Source organism: Xenopus laevis, chromosome 5S (assembly GCF_017654675.1).
Source record: "Xenopus laevis strain J_2021 chromosome 5S, Xenopus_laevis_v10.1, whole genome shotgun sequence".
NCBI classification, from domain to species: domain Eukaryota; kingdom Metazoa; phylum Chordata; class Amphibia; order Anura; family Pipidae; genus Xenopus; species Xenopus laevis.
The window spans coordinates 24,162,162-24,185,204 of NC_054380.1; the positions used below are offsets into that span (position 1 = coordinate 24,162,162).

Here is a 23,043-nt window from a genome sequence, read left to right on the forward strand (position 1 = left end):
CCCAGCAGCCAAACAAAAGAACAATGGGAAGGTAACCAGATAGCAGCTCTCTAACACAAGATAACACCTGCACTCAATAGTAAAAACCTATGTCCCACTGAGACACATTCAGTTACATTGAGAAGGAAAAACAGCAGCCTGCCAGAAAGCATTTCTCTCCTAAAGTGCAGGCACAAGTCACATGACCAGGGGCAGCTGGGAAATTGACAAAATGTCTAGCCCCATGTCAGATTTCAAAATTGAATATAAAAAAATCTGTTTGCTCTTTTGAGAAATAGATTTCAGTGCAGAATTCTGCTGGAGTAGCACTATTAACTGATGCGTTTTGAAAAAACCATGCTTTCCGATGACAGGATCCCTTTAAGTAATACAAGGTACTGTTGTCTGACCAAGCTTGTATCTTTTGAGATATTTCCTAAAGCCTTTTGACTACACAGAAATTCAACTCAACTACTCCAAAGAAAAACAACACATTAGAGGCCATGGTTCCAATGGCAATCTCCAGAAGTGAAGAAAAAATAAGAAACACCAGACAAACTGTATCATATATTATCAAAACAGAGGAACAGACTGAACTGGAATTTAATGCCATCAAATCGATAATATGCAACAGAATAAGCTATAATATAAAGAAATTAATGGAACATCATTAGTGCTGATTATAACTATAATTTGATGGCCACTGTTGCAAATATAGTTAAATGCGTGTTTATTATGAATTTATGTTGTGAAAAAAATAAACAGGCAGCATCTGAAATGGGAATTTAGCAATCTCTGGTTGTTTAGATGTTTGCTTAATAGTCCCAGCTGTGTTTCCAAAACTGTTTTAACAACAAGCAGTAATTGCATTTTAACTGCACTGAATGAAATAAATATGGGTGGAGGACGATGAAACCTTAAAGGGATTCTGTCATGATTTTTATGGTGTCGTTTTTATTTCTAAATCACACTGTTTACACTGCAAATAATTCACTCCATGTAAAATTTAATTCCGAACCCAACATGTGTATTTTTTTGTTGTAATATTGGTGTGCAGGTGCTATCGCAGGTCATTTTGCCTGGTCATGTGCTTTCAAAAGGAGCTCGTGCTGCACTATGGAACTGCTTTCTGACAGGCTATTGTTTCTCCTGCTCAGTGTAACTGAAGGAATTGTAGTGGGACATGTATTTTTACTATTGAGTGATGTTCTTACTGTATATCTACCAGGGAGCCGTTATCTGGTTACCTTCCCATTGCTTTGCTGATGGGCTGCAAGTACAAGCATTTGTTTTTTTTCTGTTGAAATATAAATTAAATACATTTTGCACAAACCATTCCCCGGAGATGGCAGACACTTTATTTTCATCAATAAGAAGGACTCTACAAGATATAATTTTTCATGAAAAATTTGATACAATCTATTTAAGGCTGGGATGTTGGGGAATTCAAATCAGGTTGTGGCAGTAAGACACATGATACCTTGTCTTATTACCCTGACTGAAAATGAATTAATGGACCTGTAAACCATTCCAGTAACTGCCTACTTTACTAATACGGAAACTACAAGTTATCCATAATGCAGCTGAGCCATGGCAAAGAGTTAAAATAAGGTCTTCATAGAACAGGATTTATTTATAAAACCTGAAAAGCTACATTTCAATTATTCGATTCCGCTGTATGTATATTAATAATGCTCAGCTTTACCAGAGTTCTAATATCACAGAAATGTTCTTTACCTTTTGTATTCTCTCTGAGGGCATTAAGCCGTAGGAGACATGAATGAGCTGTACTACAGGAGATCCTCTTAATATACTTGTATATTCCAATCTACCTTGCAAAGACCACTGAAATATTTTCATGGCATAAATCAGCACAGTTATATAAATTGCACTTGCAATTGCATCAAGGAGAAAATATCAGGCTCCAACACTCAAGCTGTTTCTTTTGTAATTCCCTTCTGTTAATATGAGCCTACATTTCAATTCATTGCACATGCATGCCTCGTATACAATGCAATTATTCATTTTGCTACAGTGAATACTGCTCAGAGTGCATTCTGCAGACCCACCTGTGTCTCAGCCTTTTATTTTTCTTTATAGAAAAAGCTTCAAGTAGTTAAACATTATTACAGCTAAACCCTCTGCAAACAAGAATAAATAAACTAATTTATCCTATTTTATTTTTAACACAGGCTTTCATGGCTTTGTGCTTTTTTTTATTAAATGTTTTTATTTTTAATGGGAGGCTTTTGAGGTTATTTTGGCTTGGAGGCTCGTTTGGAATGTGACTCCTGTAAGCCCTTTCATGTCCTTCATTTTAGGGTTAGTATTAAAACAAGCAAACCAGTAAAGCTGTCCTTCAGCGCTAAAAAGCTGTTAGTAGATATAGACATTATCGAAACTGAGCTTGTTGTCTATGAATGTTTTTTAGGGATGCACCGAATCCAGGATTCGGTTCGGGATTCGGCCGAATCCTTCTGCCAGGCCGAACCAAATCCAAATCCTAATTTGCATATGCAAATTAGGGGCGGGGAGGTTCTGCCAGGCCGAACCAAATCCAAATCCTAATTTGCATATGCAAATTGGGGGCGGGGAGGGAAATCGTGTGACTTTTTGTAACGAAACAAGGAAGTAAAATATTTTTCCCATCCCCACCCCTAATTTGCATATGCAAATTAGTATTCGGTACAGTATTCAGCCAAATCTTTCGCGAAGGATTCGGGGTTTCGGCCGAATTAAAAATAGTGGATTCGGTGCATCCCTAATATTTTCATTCATCCAGGTCATGGTTTATCTAGAAGAAGTAAATCTAGAGCAACTGGACTTGTGGAATGAAGATATTTCACCTCTTATCCAAGCAGCTTCTTCAGTTCAAGTGACTGGTATGAGAAGTCCTCGCCATAATTTTTTTTCCCAATAAGCCGATATAACTATCCAGAGAGGTGACAATAAAAACTCACAGAGGTTGTGAATGCTTGTGGCTAAGTAACAGAGAATAAAGAAAACAGCTTGTTGGCTATCTGAGTAGCAGACAATAAACACTAGTTGGGTTTAGCATCCTCAGTACTGTAGTAGGCTTATACTGCTACAACTGTAATGACCCTGGGGTGCTAAGACGATTGTAGTATAGATTTGCTAGTGAACCACAGTCACAAATTTAATGGAAGAAACTCATCCTGTGTTGGTTGCTTAGTCAACCCCCGTCACCACTCAGATCTATAAAACACATCACTGTGTTGGTTACTTACCAGAAGCTGAGATTGATATTAGACACCCTTGAGCATCTGTACTAAAAGATTGGTTATAAAACTAGTGCAATCCCCTTAGTATCAGGGACCTCAGAATAGGGCTACATTCATGTATTTTGATACAAGATTCCATCTATGTGCAGGGGAGAGGCACATGGGGTGATTTTAGGCAATTTGTTCTCAGTGTTTTTAAGTAGACCAAACTTGGCAGCTAAACATTTGAAATTGCCATCCATTCCACAGTGACTGGGGAAACTGTACTTCCAATACCATTTAAACAGTTATTGTGTGTAGCCACTGAGATACAATTAAACAAGGGGGTCTTATTCCCATTTGCAACTAGATACAATTACTGAAAAGAGCGTGATAATCCTTTCCAGCACTGAGCACCAGATTAAAGGATTAAAGAGAGTAGAACCTGATTGTGAGGCTGTGTTGCCATACGTCATAAACATCATAACCATATTTATATTTTTATTATATTACCCCATTTATTATTTTTGATACATCTACCATATATTTACTCTAGCACTACTTAAAATGTCATATTAACAATAAATAAGGAACCATTTCTATTAAAGCCTATTCCCCATTACACATCCTCACTATTCAGTTACTGTACATTACAAACAATTGGAGCATACGCCATTAAAGTATTCCTGAGGTATGCAATGCTGCCACTTTGTATTATAAAACACATTTCTACATTATAGTAAATTATAGATCATCGTGGACTGGGGCATTACATATATTATTAGGTAATGTACAGTTTCTTGTGCTCTATCAGTCTAACAGGCCCTAAAGCCCAATTTCCACTCCAGATATTCCACGTACTGTAGTTATTAAAAAAAACCTGCACACAATTGCAGAACTGTGATATTGTCATTTACACACAACAGCAATCAGATGTATGTTGGCATAATATGTTTAACTAAGGAAACCTTTGACAATTATCATAATAATCAACCACATATCAACAATATGTCCCATTTTATAAAAGTAGGGATGAGCTATCAAGATAGTATTCAATATACGAGAAGTGTTCTATCCACAAATTTGACATGTGACCAATGTTAACACTCTATTCCAAGCCACCAGACATACATAACGAGTTCTTTATATTATCAATATGATAGCTAAATGCAGCAATATATATGAGCAATATGAAGACAGAATGTTATGTACCACTATCTACCATAAAGTTCCAGAGACAACCTCACTGGAAAACAAAGCAGAGAACTATATAGAACTATATAGTAACAACGTCTCTTATACTTACATATATAGTAATAAAATATACCTGCCCCATTTACAAGTCTTATCAATATAAAAGTATTTTTTATTGAAAACCCAACATTCGATAACATCAAGTCACCTTTCCTTTCCAAAGGATAAATGAGAACTGCAAGTGACTCACTTCTTAAAGACCCAAAGTGTAAACAACCTCTATGAGAAGGATGACTATGACAACCACTGTAAACAAACACAGAGACTGCAAGTGGTTGCTATAGTTACCCTTTTCATTTTGGCACCATTTTCTGTATTTAGACTTTTTAAGGACCTTTAAGTTCACTTGCAGTTCTTGCTGTTTGTACTTAATGAAGGTCATGAAATTTGACGGAAACTTTGAATTTTCAATAAAAATACTTTTGTTTTTAATATAAAAAAGACCCATTTAATATAGTTTGTTGGCCTTTTACCAGGCAATTGAGACTTGTAGATAGATAGATGGATGATATTCAGTTGTGATTCATGGTCAATACCACCAGTCTTTACTCTATATATGAACAGATGCTACTTGTGTCTTGATCATATTCACACACAATAAAATAAAAGATTTATATGCTGACAGAGGTTAGCTTTAGGCAATATTTATAATAGTATAACTCGTTTTTAAAATATCATTTAAAATCACGAATGTATAAATTTTAACATGCCATGATCTAGAGATTTCTTTAACACAGATATTTAAATTAATGAATTCTAGATTGCTGGTACTAGCACAGAGATGGCAGGGTAAAATCTATTACAAGACCATATTGTATCGCTAATGTATAATTATCATAGATTAAATTATCTATAACAGAATGTAATAATGTATGATTTATTTTTAAGCAATAAAAGTGTCTGAGAAACCAAAACCAAATGAACCTGTTGTAAAGAATTTGGAAGCTACAGTATAGGTATATTGCATTGTAACCATGAAAGCTGATTTAGAAGTACAGTATGAAATGTCCCATAAGTGATTTTTTGGCATACACATGCTAGTTGGTATAGTTATTTCCATATCTACTACTGTACATGTTCTTCCTACTCAATTCTGAACAGTTAGATTAGATTTTAACTCAGATTCCAGTGCCCCGAATTCTGTGTGAGCCCATTGCATAGGCAAAAGACCCAATATGTCACTATTCAAGTGATCTTTAAGAAGATTTATAGACAGCATGTTCATTCATGTCTTTATTTCTCTACCATTTGTCATATTTAAAATGCTAAATGTCAGTCAGATCCTTCCTGAGTCAATAGTCCTATGTTTTAGACCTTTTGTGCCATGCCTTTCTCTTCATTTGATTTCCGTGTAGTTTATCTTTTTGTCTATAGTCTTTCCTCGTCTTCCATGAAAGCTTAAGGACGTTTAGGGTATTGTACAGACTTTCGGTGTTACTTTCTGTATATAGTAATTTTTAACTATCTTTGTTGACCATACCTTATTGATAACAGAAGTGCCACCTTAATCTTTTTGATCCCCTAACTTGCTGCCCACTTGGCAGCCACCTTCTGTCACCTTCACTTGACTGGAAATGTTCTGGCTATGGTTCACACTTTTACCAGCTGATGGTTATTGGTCAGGAATAGAGGCAATCATGACTATCATTAGATTTCCACCAATTATGTGCCGTAGGATTTGTTTCCCATTCAAACATACACATTTGCCACAACACTCTTTTTCATCTATATAACATTCTTAGATCAAAACCTTTTGGTTTGAAGGTGAGGGCTGAAGTTTAACAACATCCAGTCCCATGTTTATTGTTTATTAATGGTTCACACTAATTACTACTAATTACACTAATCACTGAAGTCCTATTTCAGTTTATTTCATTGATGGCAAATATATTGTCATTCCAATGAAATCGGTGAACTGAATGTTTTACTACCACTAGACCCATGTGTCTGGGTAATCACTTGAATTAATATATATTCCCTTGTATGAATCTAGATTTTTTATACTGTTAACATAATAACGCTTTCCATTCCCTTTAAGCTCTACAATACACATAGGGGCACATTTACCTAGGGTCGAAGTAAAATCCTTCAACTTCGAATATCGAAGTCGAAGGATTTTGCGATATTCCTACGATCGAACGAATCCTTCAAAACGAACGATTCAAAGGATTTTAATCCATCGATCGAAGGATATTCCTTCGATCAGGAAATTGTTAGGAAGCCTATGGGAACCTTCCCCATAGGCTAACATTGGCCTCGGTAGGTTTTAGGTGGTGAACTAGGGGGTCGAAGAAATTTTTAAAGAGACAGTACTTCGACTATTGAATGGTCGAATAGTCAAACGATTTTTAGTTCGAATCGTTCGATTCGAAGGTCGTAGTCGAAGGTCGAAGTAGCCCATTTGATGGTCGAAGTAGCCATATTCGACCATTCGAAATTCGAACTATTTTTCCTCTATTCGTTCACTCGAACTAAGTAAATGGGCCCTATAATATGTGTGTGGGAGAAAAGAGTCATTATGAATTCTAGAGAGTAGACAGATATGGGGTGTTGCCACAAAGAAAGAATCAATGGCATTCATTAATAGTGGTATATATAAGCTGTGTTATGTGCTGCCATAATGTGTTTTTGGGTCTTTTGGTTAAGTTGCAAAAAGATGAATGATATTTTGTCCAGAGAGGGAGGCATGTAGAGGTTTGTGTAGTTTGAACAAAGACTGATATGTTTAGGCTGAAAATCAACAGGAATGAAACATACAAAGCAGTATGATAGTTTATTGAATACCTTAGAATACTATATATATATATATATATATATATATATATATATATATATATATATATATATATATATATATATACTGTAGAAAAATATGCTTATTTTAATCTCCTTTGTAATGCAATCCTTCTAGACTGATACTACTGATCTCTGTAGTCTTGCCACTCATTCTTTATCTCTCCCCATAAAAATACAACAAACAGGAGGATATGAAAACATGAAAGACGCTTGTGCTTATATGCAAGCATATCATTATGGTAGAACCAACCACATTTGGATCAATTTATATCCCACAAGTCAGGTTGACCTCAGTCAGATCAAGATAGGAATCAATATGAATTGGCCATGAATGAGAATGCCACAAATGACTGAAAAAGTAACTTTGGGATGGATCAATTTTTTATCTCCATTATGATCAGTCCTTTTTACCCTTCTTGGTGTTTTGTCATTTTAAGGAGATTCCAACACCTCTCCTACTCAGAGGGGGACACCACTTTTCTGTTCTACTACAGTATATATTATAAAGCTTTGTTTCTGCCTAAGGAGGCCTGTCTATCATTGTTTTTATATCTGTACCCTTCCTACAACTGTTCAGCTATTCAGAATGCATACATTCATGCTCAAACAGCCTTGCTCTCTGCAGACACAGTTCTGTTATCTTGAATGTTAAATGTTTAAAACCAGACATTGTTTTAAATGACGTGGTGTATAATTTTAAAATAGGAAATAAATCTTTAATATCATGGACTATAAAGAATCAGCATAAATGTTAAAACACATTAGAAAGAAACTCAGCATTAGTTTCCAATATAATCTGCATTTCCATGTCTATAACATGGGCAAAAATTCTGCAGATCATTGATTTTTATACAGTTTATAGGTTATATTGTATGATATTTGTATTATAGAAAACCCATTGCTGACAAAAACAAACGGGTTCATTTACAATCAGATCCAGATGCAAAAATTAGTGCACAGTTGAAGCCATGGGAATGGAATGTAATTCATGTTAATTTATTCTCATTTCTTCTAGTGTCAGCTACTAGATAGGCTTACCATGATGCATAAGCCCAAGGAATTAAAGGTGGCCATACATGTGCAGAATTTAACTGGGGTTTATGTCCGTTCCAACCTAGTCGGCAGCTTATCTACACGTATATGGCTAGTCTTCCCCTGATGGTCTGCATTTACCTTTGTAATGATTGGATTATAAAATTAGAGCTCAATACAAGGTTGTCATATCAAGTGAAAGATCTGCTTGTTTGGTGACCTCATCAATTTACTAACTGAGGAAAATCTTTGAGCCTCCAGTATCTATAAACCCTTGGTAACAATATATAACCAGACCTCAGAATGATACTATGGACACTATGTGGTCTAGATCACTCAGGGAAATAGCATAGTGTCAATAAATGAGTTTCCCTTTATTAATTTCCTTGTCCATCAATACAAAACAGCATACACAAGATTAGAAATTCAATGAATTTCAGGATTTAAAGTGTGCAAATTGTTTTGAAGTTGTACACAGAAAGTTGATACAGAGAACTGAGAAATTTGCTAATCTTTACTAGACAGTGCTAAATGCAAGGTCAGTATCTGGGAGCTGAGATCCTTCTAAAGCAGAGGTTGTTAGATTTTTTCAAGTACCACTTGGAGGACAAACCTGTCTTCAATACCCCCTTAGCTCTTAACAATTTTACTGATATAAGAAATCATTGGCATATCACTCATACATATTAATTTTGTCTCTCAATTTTGTTTTTAAGCAATGAGATGTTTTGTGTGGATTCAATCAATATAAATAGAGATCAAATCCGCTTTCCTGGGAGCTACTATTCAAAATGTCTGGGTGCTCAACCTAATAACAATAATACTAATAATAAGTTTGATATAACTTAAGACTAGATATGGTCAAGTCTAAGTAGTTTTGAACTATGCCAGCTATAGTGACCAACCCCCACCTTTGTTTCTTGATGGAGAAAAAGTGGTACAGCAGTTGTAGTTAGAGAATTGTACCACAATCTTCTTTAATGGCTAAACATCATCCATTCACACAGGGAAAACATAGGACCTAATGTATAGGAGGGAGGATGACTATGCAGGATACAGGGAACTTTTTTCCACTTCCAAATTTGTTGGATGGAACCTAATGTTTTGATGATCTAATCTATAGAATTGTTTAACCTTCACAATACATTATTTTATGTGGTGTGTCAGAACATACTCATTTATCAACAGGTAAACTATATCAAGATACAAAATACAACAAAAATAGCAACAAACAATGTACCTCTTTCAGGCATCCCATGAAGTTGTTACTAACTGGTGATCCCGGGAGGTCAGCTGTGCTGGGACTACCTCCAACATAGAAAAAGTCATCTGATCCCAGCATGGTATAGTCTTCCTGTGTGTAGCCTGTTGTGGTCAGAATTCCATCCACTGAAATTGTCACCTATATAACAAAGCACAGGGAAAGGACACGCTATACTCAGTCCTAAATACTGCATTTCTGGGATGTGCCTGATTTTAGACCTAGTTTGGAGATCCATTTTCATGTCTGTTTGAAGTTTTGTCTTGGGTTCTAAAATTCAACTTCCCCTAAGAGTTCTAAACTGCTGTTGTCTGATCAATGAGCTAGTGTCAGTATTGTCCCTACAGCAACTGAACAGTTATTTAGCAGACACAAAAATGGTGTTAGTAAAATGCTTTCTAGGTTAGTTTGGCTGTTGTACGTATTAGTAAGTTTAGTAGTCTGTCATTGAATAAAACATGCATTTGTGAACATAAATGATGCAAAGCTGGAATAAGCACCACCACTATTTGCACTGCAAGACAAATATGCAGCAGCAATTAACCATGCAAGTGTCTTACTAGCATGCAAAAGGGAAAAATGCAAATAAAACTGTTAGAAGCACATTCTGATGTGCCAATGCTAAAGAGCACAACAGATTAGGAGGGAAACGAACACAAGGAAATAAATATTGCTTGTGATGAATAAAGATGTATGGATGTACTACAACATTGCTATCATTTCCAAGGCAAGCCATTGTGCCATGCTTCATGAATGGTTGGAATCTGGCTGAGCCAGTCGCCACAAAGGCTAGCCAAATATAAGCTTTAGTTTGGTTAATCACAGCTTGATGCAAACGGTAGTAACATTAATGAAGCCCTTAAATGTAAAGTCAAATAAAAGTAACAAAATAAATACAAAAAGAAAGAAAAAACAACTTGAGAGGGACAGATAAAAATAAGGAGGTCAACAACAGATGAGAAGAAGGAGTTCAAAGTAAGCAGAAGAGTACCAACCGCAGTTCCTCTTTAGTAATGATGTCTACAGTTAAAAGAAAGAAAGAAAACACACGGCAAACCCAAAATAAGAAACAATTAGAATGATATCTACCGAACAATGTAGTTTGTTTACCATAGCGTGTCCAATGCCTGAGTGCTTTGTGGAGAAGGGGGGAGAAAGGAAATTAAAAACTGTGAACATAATAACGATTGTTACTTAAAAAATATGATGGTTACTACCTTGTTAGTACATTTTTTTGATTCAGGTAACGGTTAGTAGAATGAAACATTCCATGAATGACATGTTAGTTATTAAGCATGTTAGTAACATAGAAAAAAGGGCAAAAAAATTTTACAAGAAAAAAAGCAGACTAACAAAAAGGCCTCTCCTGAGGCAACTGCAATATAATTTGTCCTGCAAATATATTTTATAACTTATCAGCTCTGTACTGAACAAAAACAGACACATGGTCACATTACCCTTTTTGTTATTGCACTTTATATTATCTGACAGACATTATAAATGGCTAAAGGATAATTATGCTTTGATGTAATAGGCTGGCCTCTGCCTCAACAAGAATTCTATTGCTCTTTGTATTTATTTATATTTTATATATAATTTGTGTTTACAACCCCCTACTACTGAATTTACAGCTCTCAAGGAATCCTTCTCAACTCCAAAACTTCTTTCGGTCATAGTGACGGACTTTAGGGTCACAGATTACTGCAATGAAACAAAGCAAAAAAAGGTTCCTGACACATATAATGAGTTGAATGGATTTCTGAAACTGCCTTGTAAAACATGCACCAACTGTGCTGTTTTTCTATTATTATTATTATTATTATCAAAATGTTTGTATTTATAAGTATCTTTGTGTTTACTATCCATGAGCAGAGGCAAATCTAGAAAGTGTTGCTTTAACTTTAATATTTTTAAAATATAGAATTTAGCAAGGCATAGCTGTGTGGGTATAATTGAAAGCTAATTGAACTTCTTGTTGTATCCAATATAATAGTTTCTGTGTTATTCTAAGGTTGGATTGTTGTATTATGTAGAATATCATGTTTCCAATTAAAAGCTCTGGCATGGTCAACATTAAAACACCAACGCAAAAATAACTAAAAAAAATACAATTATATTCTTTATTCCTCATCCCACCTGTTAAGGGAGCAAACCTCTTCTCTTCCTCGGTGCAAGGAAAAGAAAGGAGTTGTATAATTCATGAATTATCAAAACCACTGTGACTACTGAAGAATCTTAAAAGACAGGGTGTGCAGATAACATATCGATCCATGAGATGCCAACAACGATAACGCTAAAGAAAATGACACCCAACTGATAGCTGAGAAGAAAGGAAAATATTTCATTTTCCTCATGTTTAAGCTTTGTATCATGAAACATGACATAAACTGTAACCTTTAACTTGGAATTTTTCAAAAAGGGTCTTGTTTCAAAAAGTATAAAAGTAGCTTAAAAAGCTTAACTTTGGACACCAAGGATATGCGTATGAGTTCAGCTGTCATGCCATCAGGAATAATTTGTTACAAATTAATGTTTGTGGTGTCGGTTTACAATCATGTAAGGGTAGCGTTAGTATACAGTATACAATGAAATATATATTATATATAATCTGTAATCATTAAACAAGAAGATTTAAATGAGAGACTAAATTCTTAAAGAATAATATTAAAATTGTGTGATGTTAAATGAAATTATCAGAATAGGTGTTAGTATGTCCTTGTAGTGCGTGAGACAAAAACATAAAAATATTAAATATATTAGCAGATGATATTGTAATTGCCTTTGCATACTGTCTATCATATATATTTTTTACAAATAGTTCCTTTACTATTCAACAGTAACAATATATAATTGTATTAAAAAAATCAGTATTAACTACATTTACATATTTCTTAACGACCATAAAGAATCTTAAAATCATAAAAAATCTCCTTCCGAAATGAACTGATATTTTATACTGTCTATAAGGTGACAGGTTCTCTATAATATTAAAACACTGTTACTGGAAAGCAAATGTCTATTTTCCTTCATAATAAAGAAGACTTAGTAACAAAAGCAATGCACATAATAGTGTCATATAATTTGTCAGTACAGGAACAGACAAAGAAAACCTTGGGTGCTTTTCAGTTAACAGTTGGATGCCAACAACAGCTTGAAGCATTTCTCGTCAGAGGCATAATTATTCTCAGCTGTCTCCTTACGAACTTTAACCCCCCAAGCTTCACATATATAATGGAAGTATGCATTATTTAGGACTACTTCCGATCCACTTATACTCCTTTGAAGACTAGCATCTGCTGTCTCTAGTTATACAAAGTAGTGGTATGAAGTTCTGCTACCCAGCTCAGATCCAACTCCTCACTACTGTGAACCAAACAGTGTGTGTCATGCAACCTAGTTTATATGTTACATTTTATATATGTGGGTGTATAGATTCATTGTGGTCCATTTGGTTGCCTGCTGATGGACTTTTTCAACCCAATTTAACCATGTAGCCATGCAACCATCACTATTTAGCCATCAGCAATCATTTCCACCATAAAACACTACTACTAGAGAGGTCCAAACACATCTATGGACCTTAGACAAAGGACTTTAAAGTCTAAAGAAATTTATTTTAGTTTTTTTTCTACCAGAAAACAAAACTTTTCCAATTTTAGTTAATGGTTTGTATTTTGGGGTGATTGTAGCTCACATGCTATGACCACAATCTTTGCTGTAGAAGCAAGCAAGACAAAGGGATGTTGATGAGTTGTTCTCAAATATATTAACTTTGGCCTGCAACAATTTGGGGGCAGAATGCCCTCCCTGTATTTCTACAGGTCTCTGCATCGAACTACTGTCTTAATCAACACTGTACAGATGAGAGACTTGGGAGGCATGTAGGTATCCCATACTTGCCCCTTATTCTCATCTGAAAGATGTGCAATTTCCAGCAGGAGGCTCAGCCCACAAGGACCCTGTCCTTATTTCCTGCTTTATGGTAGGTGGTAAAAATACCCTGTGATCTGCTCCTTGTGCTGGATTTACAATAGGTTAGAATAACATTATGTTATAAAATTGAATAAACATTATAGGGACTAACCAAAATAGCTACAGTGAAACTTTTCATATAAATTTTATCTTAAATAAAACAAAAATACTTTTTAAAGAGAACAAATGTTTTGTATGTGTCCATTGAATACATTTTTTTGAGACAATATTGTTTATATTGGTAATACATATGCTGTCCTAATAAAAAGAGGAATTCAGAATTTTTAATTTTTTTTTTATAAAATTTGTAAAAAGTGTTACTGGCAACAATACTTGTCTGAAGGAATAAGATGTGAATCAATTTTACAAAATCTAACCTGCTCTTGCATTGCTGTGGCCCCCTTCTTATTCCAGGTTAGTTTGGTTTTTATAATGACAACATTTTTCTGTTTTAATATGAGATGCAACTGTGGTGGAAAATAACTGATATTAGAAAAGTCTTGTACTTGCTAAGGCTCATAATAGAAATGTAACAAATATAGATTCTAATAATAGGACTCTTCTTTGTCCTATTACTATCTAGATCTGCCCCTGCTCAAGTGTGCGAGGATAACCTTGTGAGGAATAATAAATCATCTGAAATAGATTTTGTACTTAACTGTATCTTAAAACAAGTAAATCATTCTTTCATCCATTTTACTGTTACCTGACGCAGATTCCTGGTTACTTTCACATCATGCCAGTTATTGTCATTAAATTTTCCATTCACTGGTTCCACCAAAGCCTCAAAGGCCCCTGACCCCAAATTAATGACCAAAGAGACGGCTCCATTTTTCAATGCCAGATTGACATAATCTGCTGATTTTCCTGTGTGAAGCATCAGTCCATTCCTCTGAAGGGTTTTAAATGAGAGTGTTATTTCATCGCTGCTACTTTGGATTGGGTTTTGTGACAGATCATAGCAGTAATATTCAGACCCTTTAAATGTAGCAATGTATTCTTCTTTCCCTGAAAAACATAAGCACATATATATGTCAGTTATGAGGCAGACATTGGTTTTATTAAGGTAATAAAGAGCTCCAGTTTTTAAAGATACTAGTGAAAAACATTGAAGTAAAGGTAGAGATTTCTTAGAGTGAAAAGCAGTTCATATGCTGAATAGAAATATATTTTGTTTTTCAACTGGTTAGGGTGAAAATTTCTTGTTTGGAGGCTCAAAATCAGCCCATAAGCTTGACATTAAGAAATAAATATTACTTTAACCAAAAACTCAACAGATTTGCAAATAGTTTTTCTGAGAGATCATAGCGGAATCTGGGACTGGGTGTAGGCCCTCTATTGGTCAACCTTGAATACACACATCCCTATAGGTCCTAATTTTATTATTTTGAACAGCTCACTCCCATGAAAACAGATTTCTGCATCATCCCTTTACATTATGCATGTAGTTTATTCTTCATTGATTTCTTAGCACCATAAACTGGAAATAATAACATTCTGCCTTCTCTAATTTATGGTCTTCCTACTAATATATAATCCTCAATTTGTGAATGGGAATCTAGTGGTAGCATGGTTGTTATCGTCAGATAACACCCCAACCCCTTAGTGGCGTAACTAGATGTTATTGGGCCGACAGCAAATTCAATTCAGGACAAAAAACATTGAAATGTTGACCTACTCTACCAAGATATATTGAAATTGTTTACCGATGAGGGGCTCACCGGGATCTCTATACACAAGCCCCCCCCTCGACACTGCAGGGTCTACATCCTCTGTAGTTACACCCCCTGGAACTCCCTTAAGTGTACATAAGAAAAGAGAGTGGTCCAGAGCAGCCCCTGTTCATGAAGGTAGACCGGTGATCATAATAGGTCATAAAATTATATTAGAACCTGAATATCAGGGACACTAGATCAGAAACAGGAATGGGTCAAGATGGCTTTCCTTGAAGAGCAGCATGTGCTATAGTATCTGCAAAGTTATTGGTCAGGTAATAAGTACTGTACCCAATATTGCCAGGCAAAATGTCTGCAGAACCAAGCTTAACACTTGGAAGGCACTGGGGGCAGGGAAACCACATTTCTATGAAAAAAATAATAATGTGCCAAATGCATAATGACAAAGAAACTAAGCTGCTAATGGACACAATTTTCAATTTTTATGTGGGTAGAAATCAGTGTAAAACTTTTTAACAATCAATGCAATTTCTTAAAAATATCTATTACCTCATGCGTCAAGGATCATGATTACATAAATTATGCTAGGAAAGCAATAAAACAAGTTACCTTTAATTTAAAAATTACTATGTTCAGGTTGAAATTGACCAAAATTAGACTGACAAGTCAAAAGATTTACTTCTGATGCACTTTCCTAGCGTACACTATAATTATAGGGCAGTGAAAGAAATCATTTTACTGTGAATACCAAGCTTAAATAAGATCAGTTTCTCAGGGGTTTTAGAAAGACTGGAAAAAGCTTTTAAGAAGGTTAACAGTTCTGTATGTATCACACCTTCCTTTAGTATTTAAGGCAAATCGTTTGAGCTAATGGTATTTTCTGGAAGGGGAAAAAGCCAATTCAGGCACTCTTCTGAACATTTTCAATGAAAAAGGGAGCATTGTGTGTCACTTAAGAATTCCAACAAGTGCAATGGAATCTGTTTAACACAACTATTATTGACTGTTATCGGAATTCTCATGGTTCTACCACCTTTATCAGTCACTATGAATATATTAACCCCCTTAATGACCCTTCGGCTATTTCTGTGGAGCCCATTGTAATGGTCTTGAAAGCTATGCTGCCTTCAAAACAATAAAAAGGGGTTACTTGTGCCTGAAAAGAATTGGAACTGGAGGGGGGATTACAAATCCAATCATAAGGTATAGATGTAACATTTTCTATTGTTAAAATCAAAGGCATGTCTTCTATGAGGATATATATTGAGGTATACTGTACATTTTGTCATCATTTAACCTGTATTCAATCACTACACATAAAAATAAGGTAATCCAGTTTTTAACCAATACATAAGAAAAAAAATCATTGTTTTTCTTTACTCACACTTAGCATAATAACATTTTAAATGCATTGCGCCCAGGTGGGATTCTGTGATACCTTTCTAGGGTATCAACAGAGCCATGACTGGAACATACCAGGACCTTTAAAACTTTGAGAAGATTCTTTAAGATAATTGGTCCCTCTGCATTTGCAAGATGTGTTTTTTATTATTTTTCCACTGTGTAAGCAGATAGCAATTCAGAACAAAGTAGGGGAGAAACCCATAGCCATGCAACTAACAACTAGCAATAAGGATTAATGTCAGGTACCATAGGTATCAATATGTTTACACAAGAGATTTGCTGAACAATAGAGATTTCAGGCAATGGGTGCACACCAGGACATAGCAATGCTTGAAGTTACAGTAGCCCATCTTGGATTTTTCTTGGTATTATATTCCAGTTGAAGTGTATATTCTTCTTCATTAAAGGTGTTTTAACTGTAAATCTATGGTTACATTATCATTCGTCTATTCTTTCTCTATAGGTGTCTATTTTGGGGTGTGAAATAGTGTTATATGAATAATAAGGGTACTTGTAAAAGCTCACAGGGTATCTATATATAGGGGGTACATTTATCCTTACTTAACCTATATTGTCACTATGACATTTATCCTTTCTCTAATTGTCTAGTTACAGATTGCAGAATAGCTTCTGGAAACTATATTTCATGAGACTCAGCTAATTAAAAATCTCACTGACAACTCTAGCATATTTTCTATTAACAGGAAAAAAACTTGAGAGCAATAATTTCATAAAAATGAACAGGTAATTAGAAGCAGAACTCCTGCTATTGCTTGCTGTGGGCAACTGCCACATTCCCAAATTAATATACACAAAACCCATATACAGATAGTTTAAATTGTAATTATGATTGTAACTAAATTGAAGCTTTGTGTGACTTAAACATCATAAACCCAGAAATGGGATGTTACATTATAGAAAAACAAGAGGAAAGAGCATAAAAATTGATATAGAATTAGAAGACAAATGCTTAAGATACAGCTAGCTTTTGCAACTCAACCCTTGTTCCAACCAACACTTACAGCAGAGGAATGTTACATTGTTGGTACATAATGAAAGAATATTTAATAATTGAATTCATAATCCAGAGTCCCATTATCCAGAAAACTCGCATAGACTCCATTATAATCAATCAATTAAAAATTTTAAATGTAAATTACATTTTGTGGCGAATCCATGCCTGCCAAACAAAATTTGCTCATCACTAAAAAACAGCCTATTTGTTTTATATAATGTTTCTATGGTTTTCTAGTAGACTTAAGGTATGGACATCCAAATTACATAAAGATCCATTATCCAGAAAACTCAAGTTCCAAGCATTCTGTATAACAGGTCCCATACCTGTACAAAGAGCTACATGCGTGGTAAGACTGAATGGATTTATGTAGAACAAATACTTCAACATCATATATGTACATACTGTATATTACATAAGAGACTGTAAAATCTGTAGGGCTGACACTGAGAGGCACATTTATCAGGGGTTGGAAGTAATGGGAGTTTTTCTTAACTCCCATAACTTCGAAATGCAAATAAAAAAAGACCAAAATCAAAATGTATTAAAAAAAAATCAAAGTTTTTAACTTCGGTTAAATAGACTGCATTTGAATCGTTCAAATCGAAGTTTTAGCACATTCAAACGAATTCGAAACGTTGTATTTGCCCCTCAAAAAAAAAAGTTTTTAAAATCCACCAAATGACTCCAAATAGGTTCTAGGAGGTCCCCCATAGGTTAAAACAGCAATTCAGCAGGTTTTAGATGGCGAATAGTGAAAGTTGAAAGTGTAAAAGAGACAGTACATGATACATTTCGATATTCAAATTGTCAATTTTTTTTTCAAATTCAAATCGAATTTTGGCCTATTCAGAGTACACAAAGTAAACAAAAATCGCTCGAAATTCAGATTTTTTTACTTTGAATTTTCACTTCGACCCTTGATAAATTGGCCCCTAAGTGGTATAAGTATTTTTTATCGAATCGTTCAGAGCTTCTTTTTTTGTTCTCACTTTTTATATTTGGATGTTTTAATAAAATGACATTCGTGGTTTTAGAGAATGGAAGTTTAGTCACTGTTTCATAAACAACTAAAACCACTAAAACTCGACATCGAAAAAAAAAAAGTTTTCCACATGCTTTTCCCACATCTTTTTTACATTTTAGGCTGTAATGTGAGATTACTGGTAGCTGGGCAACTCATGGCAACTCTGCAATTCTCTGGTTGTGACAAAAACTTCTAGTATGCACATTCTTTGCATTCTGTATAGTGATGGACGAATTTATTTGCCAGGCACGAATTCCCGCGAATAGCCGCCGGCGTAAAAAACGAGATGCCGGCACTGTTTCGCGAATTCGCCCCAAATTCGCCCATCATTAATACTGTTTTTTAAAGGTTCTTTTGAAGCATTTTTCACAACCCTTTCTCATAATACAGACTATTATTTTTAAACATACTGTACATTTCAACTCCATGTTCACAATGTCTCCAGGGAGGTTGGTGCACCATATGGATTGTAGAATTTAGAAATTTTGTGGAGTGGAGTGATCTAGGTCAAAGTTTGTCTCTAAGGCACTACATCTATTTAATTGTTGAGTTTGAGTAGATTAATAAATCTATTCCATGCTATTCTATTAAATAATTTGAATACTATTTCAGCAGTGTATAATAGATTTAATAACAGCAGGAAAAAATGCTGTGTTTCTATTCAGTTCAATGGTGTCCTGGTTTTCACAAGAACACAATGTCTTGTTAATTTTAGGTTTATTAGACTTAGAAGTTGTGCGACTCTGTTACTTAGCAACAGCACACCTGAAATATTCAAGATCTCAGAAAGCATGAGCATAGTCATTAGTTTCCTTTACAGAAGTGTTTGTCACAGAATATACAGGCATTAAGCCCTGAACAAGAAACAGTCACGGGAGATCTTGTTGTATTTTCTTAAATACAGAAATCAGTTATATTTCATTTATGTAAATGTTTTCAATTAAATCAGTTAAAGTGTAAAAATAAAAAAATATATATAATAAAAGAAAATAAACTGAAAAAAGTGACTGTTTTATGAAAAAAATATTCTGTGTTCATCATAAAAAAAGCTGCAAAGAAATTATGCAAAAAGGAAATCATTTATTTTGCATGACTTGTACTAAATGTGCTACAAATGCACTATAATGCTATTAAGGCTAATTAGCATGCATAATGTGCATATGGTAAAGCACTTTGTTTTAGGCATTATGATTAGATCCCAAATTAAGAATTTTTACCACTGAACTATTAAGTGGCTTTTGAAAATCTGAATAATTACACTTAACAACCTAGAATGATATGTGTATTGCAACCCCCTTTCAATGATTACCAGGCTAAGAGAGACATGATAGTCACTTAAAAAGTAAATTTCTAAACAGTGATTATGATGTTATGTGCCTTATTTTCTCCCCCTGTTGTTGCTGTTTTCCAAATTGGCAATTTAATGGATTTTTGACAACATTAAACTGAACCTTAGTGAGGCACCTCATCTATAATCCACTTATATCTATAGATACTTTCCACCCTATACAGTATGTCCTACACGGCATAGATACAATGTATGCAATAGATTGAAGGGTTCTTTTATTATTGATCTATTGATCCCGCTTGTGTTCATGTTCTGTTTTTAGTTGTAAAAAATACTTCTGAGACTTCGATAAAATAGCTGTTTGGCAGAAAATGATGGTGGCTTATTTAAGATGAAAAAACGAGGACAATATTTGCATACTTTGCTAAATAAGCCCCAAGAACTAGTTGTGCATTTGTGAGCTCATAAGGAGGATTATCAAGTAGAGACAGACAAAGAAAGACTTGCTCTTAGTATCAAAGTAAAATCTGCTAATATCAAACTTCTTTATTGATATTAAGGATAGCTCTGCAACACAGCAAGACAGATGTTTATCTCCTCAGAAATAACACAACACATTTTACAAGCCAGCAAGACATTTCTCTAATATAGCATAGTCATATATAACTCACTTGGAAACTTCAGAGAAAACTGTAACCTGACAAGTAATAAGAATACTATGTAGATATAAATATATCACATGATGTGCCTATTTATGCAGATGGAGTCAACTCAACAAAGCCCAGCAAACAAAACTCAGTAATACTACCGTTTAGCTTGGAAAAGGTTTCTTTTTTTTAAAGTTTCAAAGATCATACATTAAGGGGCTGATTCACTAAATTCGAGTGAAGGATTCGAAGTAAAAAAACGTTGAATTTCGAAGGGTTTTTTTGGGCTACTTCGACCATCGAATGGGCTACTTCGACCTTCGACTACGACTTCGAATCGAAGGATTTGAAGTAAAAATCGTTCGACTATTCGACCATTCGATAGTCGAAGTACTGTCTCTTTAAAAAAAACTTCGACCCCCTAGTTCCGTAGATAAAAGCTACCGAAGTCAATGTTAGCCTATGGGGAAGGTCCCCATAGGCTTGCCTAAGTTTTTTTGATCGAAGGATATTCCTTCGATCGTTGGATTAAAATCCTTCGAATCGTTCGATTCAAAGGATTTAATCGTTCGATCGAAGGAATAATCTAAATTTTCTGCGCTAAATCCTTCGACTTCGATATTCGAAGTCGAAGGATTTCAATTCCTAGTCGAATATCGAGGGTTAATTAACCCTCGATATTCGACCCATAGTGAATCAGCCCCTAAGGGAGTTATTTACTAAAACTATTTTTTTTCTCATATTTTACCAAAATTGGCTTATTTACTAATATTTCTGGTAGAAAAATTGGATTGAAAAAACCTTGACATTTCCAAGTATATAAACAAAAAACTCAAAAAAAGTTTTCAAGCAAAAAATGCTTTAGCAACGTTCAAGTAGATCACATCAAGTAGATCACTGCCATCCCAGAGCCTGCTCACCTCTTCATAAAAGTTATATCATAATCTGATTTTATACTACAAAAAATGTTTTTTTAGGAGCCGATTCACCAAGGGGGAATTAAAAATCCTTCGACTTCGAATATCGAAGTCGAAGGATTTAGCGCAGATAGTACGAGCGAACGATCAAAGGATTATTCCTTCGATCGAACGATTAAATCCTTCGAATCGTTCGGTTCGAAGGATTTAAATCCAACGATCGAAGGAATATCCTTCGATCAAAAAAACTTAGGAAAGCCTATGGGGACCTTCCCCATAGGCTTACATTGAGTTCAGTAGGTTTTAGATGGCGAACTAGGGGGTCGAAGTTTTTTTTAAAGAGACAGTACTTCGACTACCGAATGGTCGAATAGTCGAACGATTTTTAGTTTGAATCCTTCGATTCGAAGTCGAAGTCATAGTCAAAGTAGCCCATTCGATGGTCGAAGTAGCCCAACACTTCGAAATTCAAAGTTTTTTAACTTCGAATCCTTCACTCGAAGTTAGTGAATCGGCCCCTTAATGTATTCAATAAGGTTTCAATTTTAACGCATTAAAATTCGTTTTTTCACACTGTATCCCTCAAATGCTCTTTAGAAAGTCAATAAAGTTGTTTATGTTATCTTTATAGTAATACTGCAGTTTCAATTACAAAATCATACTTGCCATATATATAACCATAATAAATAGTTTGGTTCCCTCTAAATGTTATATTGTTCATTAAATTGTCTAATGGGTGATTCATTCATGTTAAGTACAGTGCATTTCAACAACATACCATTGTTATATCACAATTTTTAACTAACTGCAATAATAAATTACAGAAAAATATTTGATCACAAAAGTATAGAAAGTCATATCTCATAACTGCCACCTAATAGGCAGATGCAGTCCTGTTTTGCCCTTTAAGATGCTGAGTTTTTACATTCCATTTTTTTTTTTTTTTTTGATATTTCTCAAAATATTTGAGTTTTATCTCAAAACTTTTTTGAGTTTTAGAGCAAAAATAAAGTGGCCCGTTGATGTAAGGGTAACCAAACACTCTGTTAACCTACTTGAAATTACATACAATTAAATGACATAACTAAGGATAATAAATTAATTCACTAAAATGTGTTATCAGACAAATTTCATATGTTTATCCATAAACTGCTTCGTTTTTAAAATGTTTAACTGTTTAAAGGGATCCGGAGGGATCAGGAGTTCCATAGACCTCTAGTCTAGGATAGATAGAAATGCAAAGAATTATTTACAACTACTGTACAAGTGATTTTGAGTTCTGTAGGTTTTATTATCCTTGTCCATATATCAGTTTTGTCTTTTTTATTCTTCAGTGGTGATTTAGCCCTTGGTAGCTTGGGATAAAGGATATGACCATAGAGACAACTCCCAGAGTTGCTTGGAGGTCCAAAAGTATTACATGAAAATCCTAATTAATAGGCAGTTTCATTATACAGGTCACCTTGAAAATGTTTATATGTCATTGTTTCATAGGACATGGTGAATTTTAATTTGAAACCACTTTAATTTTTTTTATTGTTTAAGGACCAGAGC

At 34.6% G+C, this 23,043-nt stretch overlaps 1 protein-coding gene across 29 annotated transcripts in view; it reads right to left on the minus strand.

The window, feature by feature from the left end:
* Positions 1-23,043, minus strand: part of LOC108717747 (neurexin-1) — an 830,073-nt gene that overhangs the window by 551,304 nt on the left and 255,726 nt on the right. For 13 of the 29 annotated variants that reach the window (XM_041564308.1, XM_041564314.1, XM_041564292.1 and 10 more), the window contains 3 exons: positions 14,222-14,523; positions 10,633-10,677; positions 9,523-9,684 (listed from right to left, as the gene is read on the minus strand). In XM_041564308.1, the coding sequence (XP_041420242.1) occupies positions 9,523-9,684; positions 10,633-10,677; positions 14,222-14,523 (509 nt within the window). The remainder of the gene's footprint in view (positions 1-9,522; positions 9,685-10,632; positions 10,678-14,221; positions 14,524-23,043) is intronic. The other 16 variants (XM_041564317.1, XM_041564316.1, XM_041564315.1 and 13 more) reach the window with 2 other exon arrangements.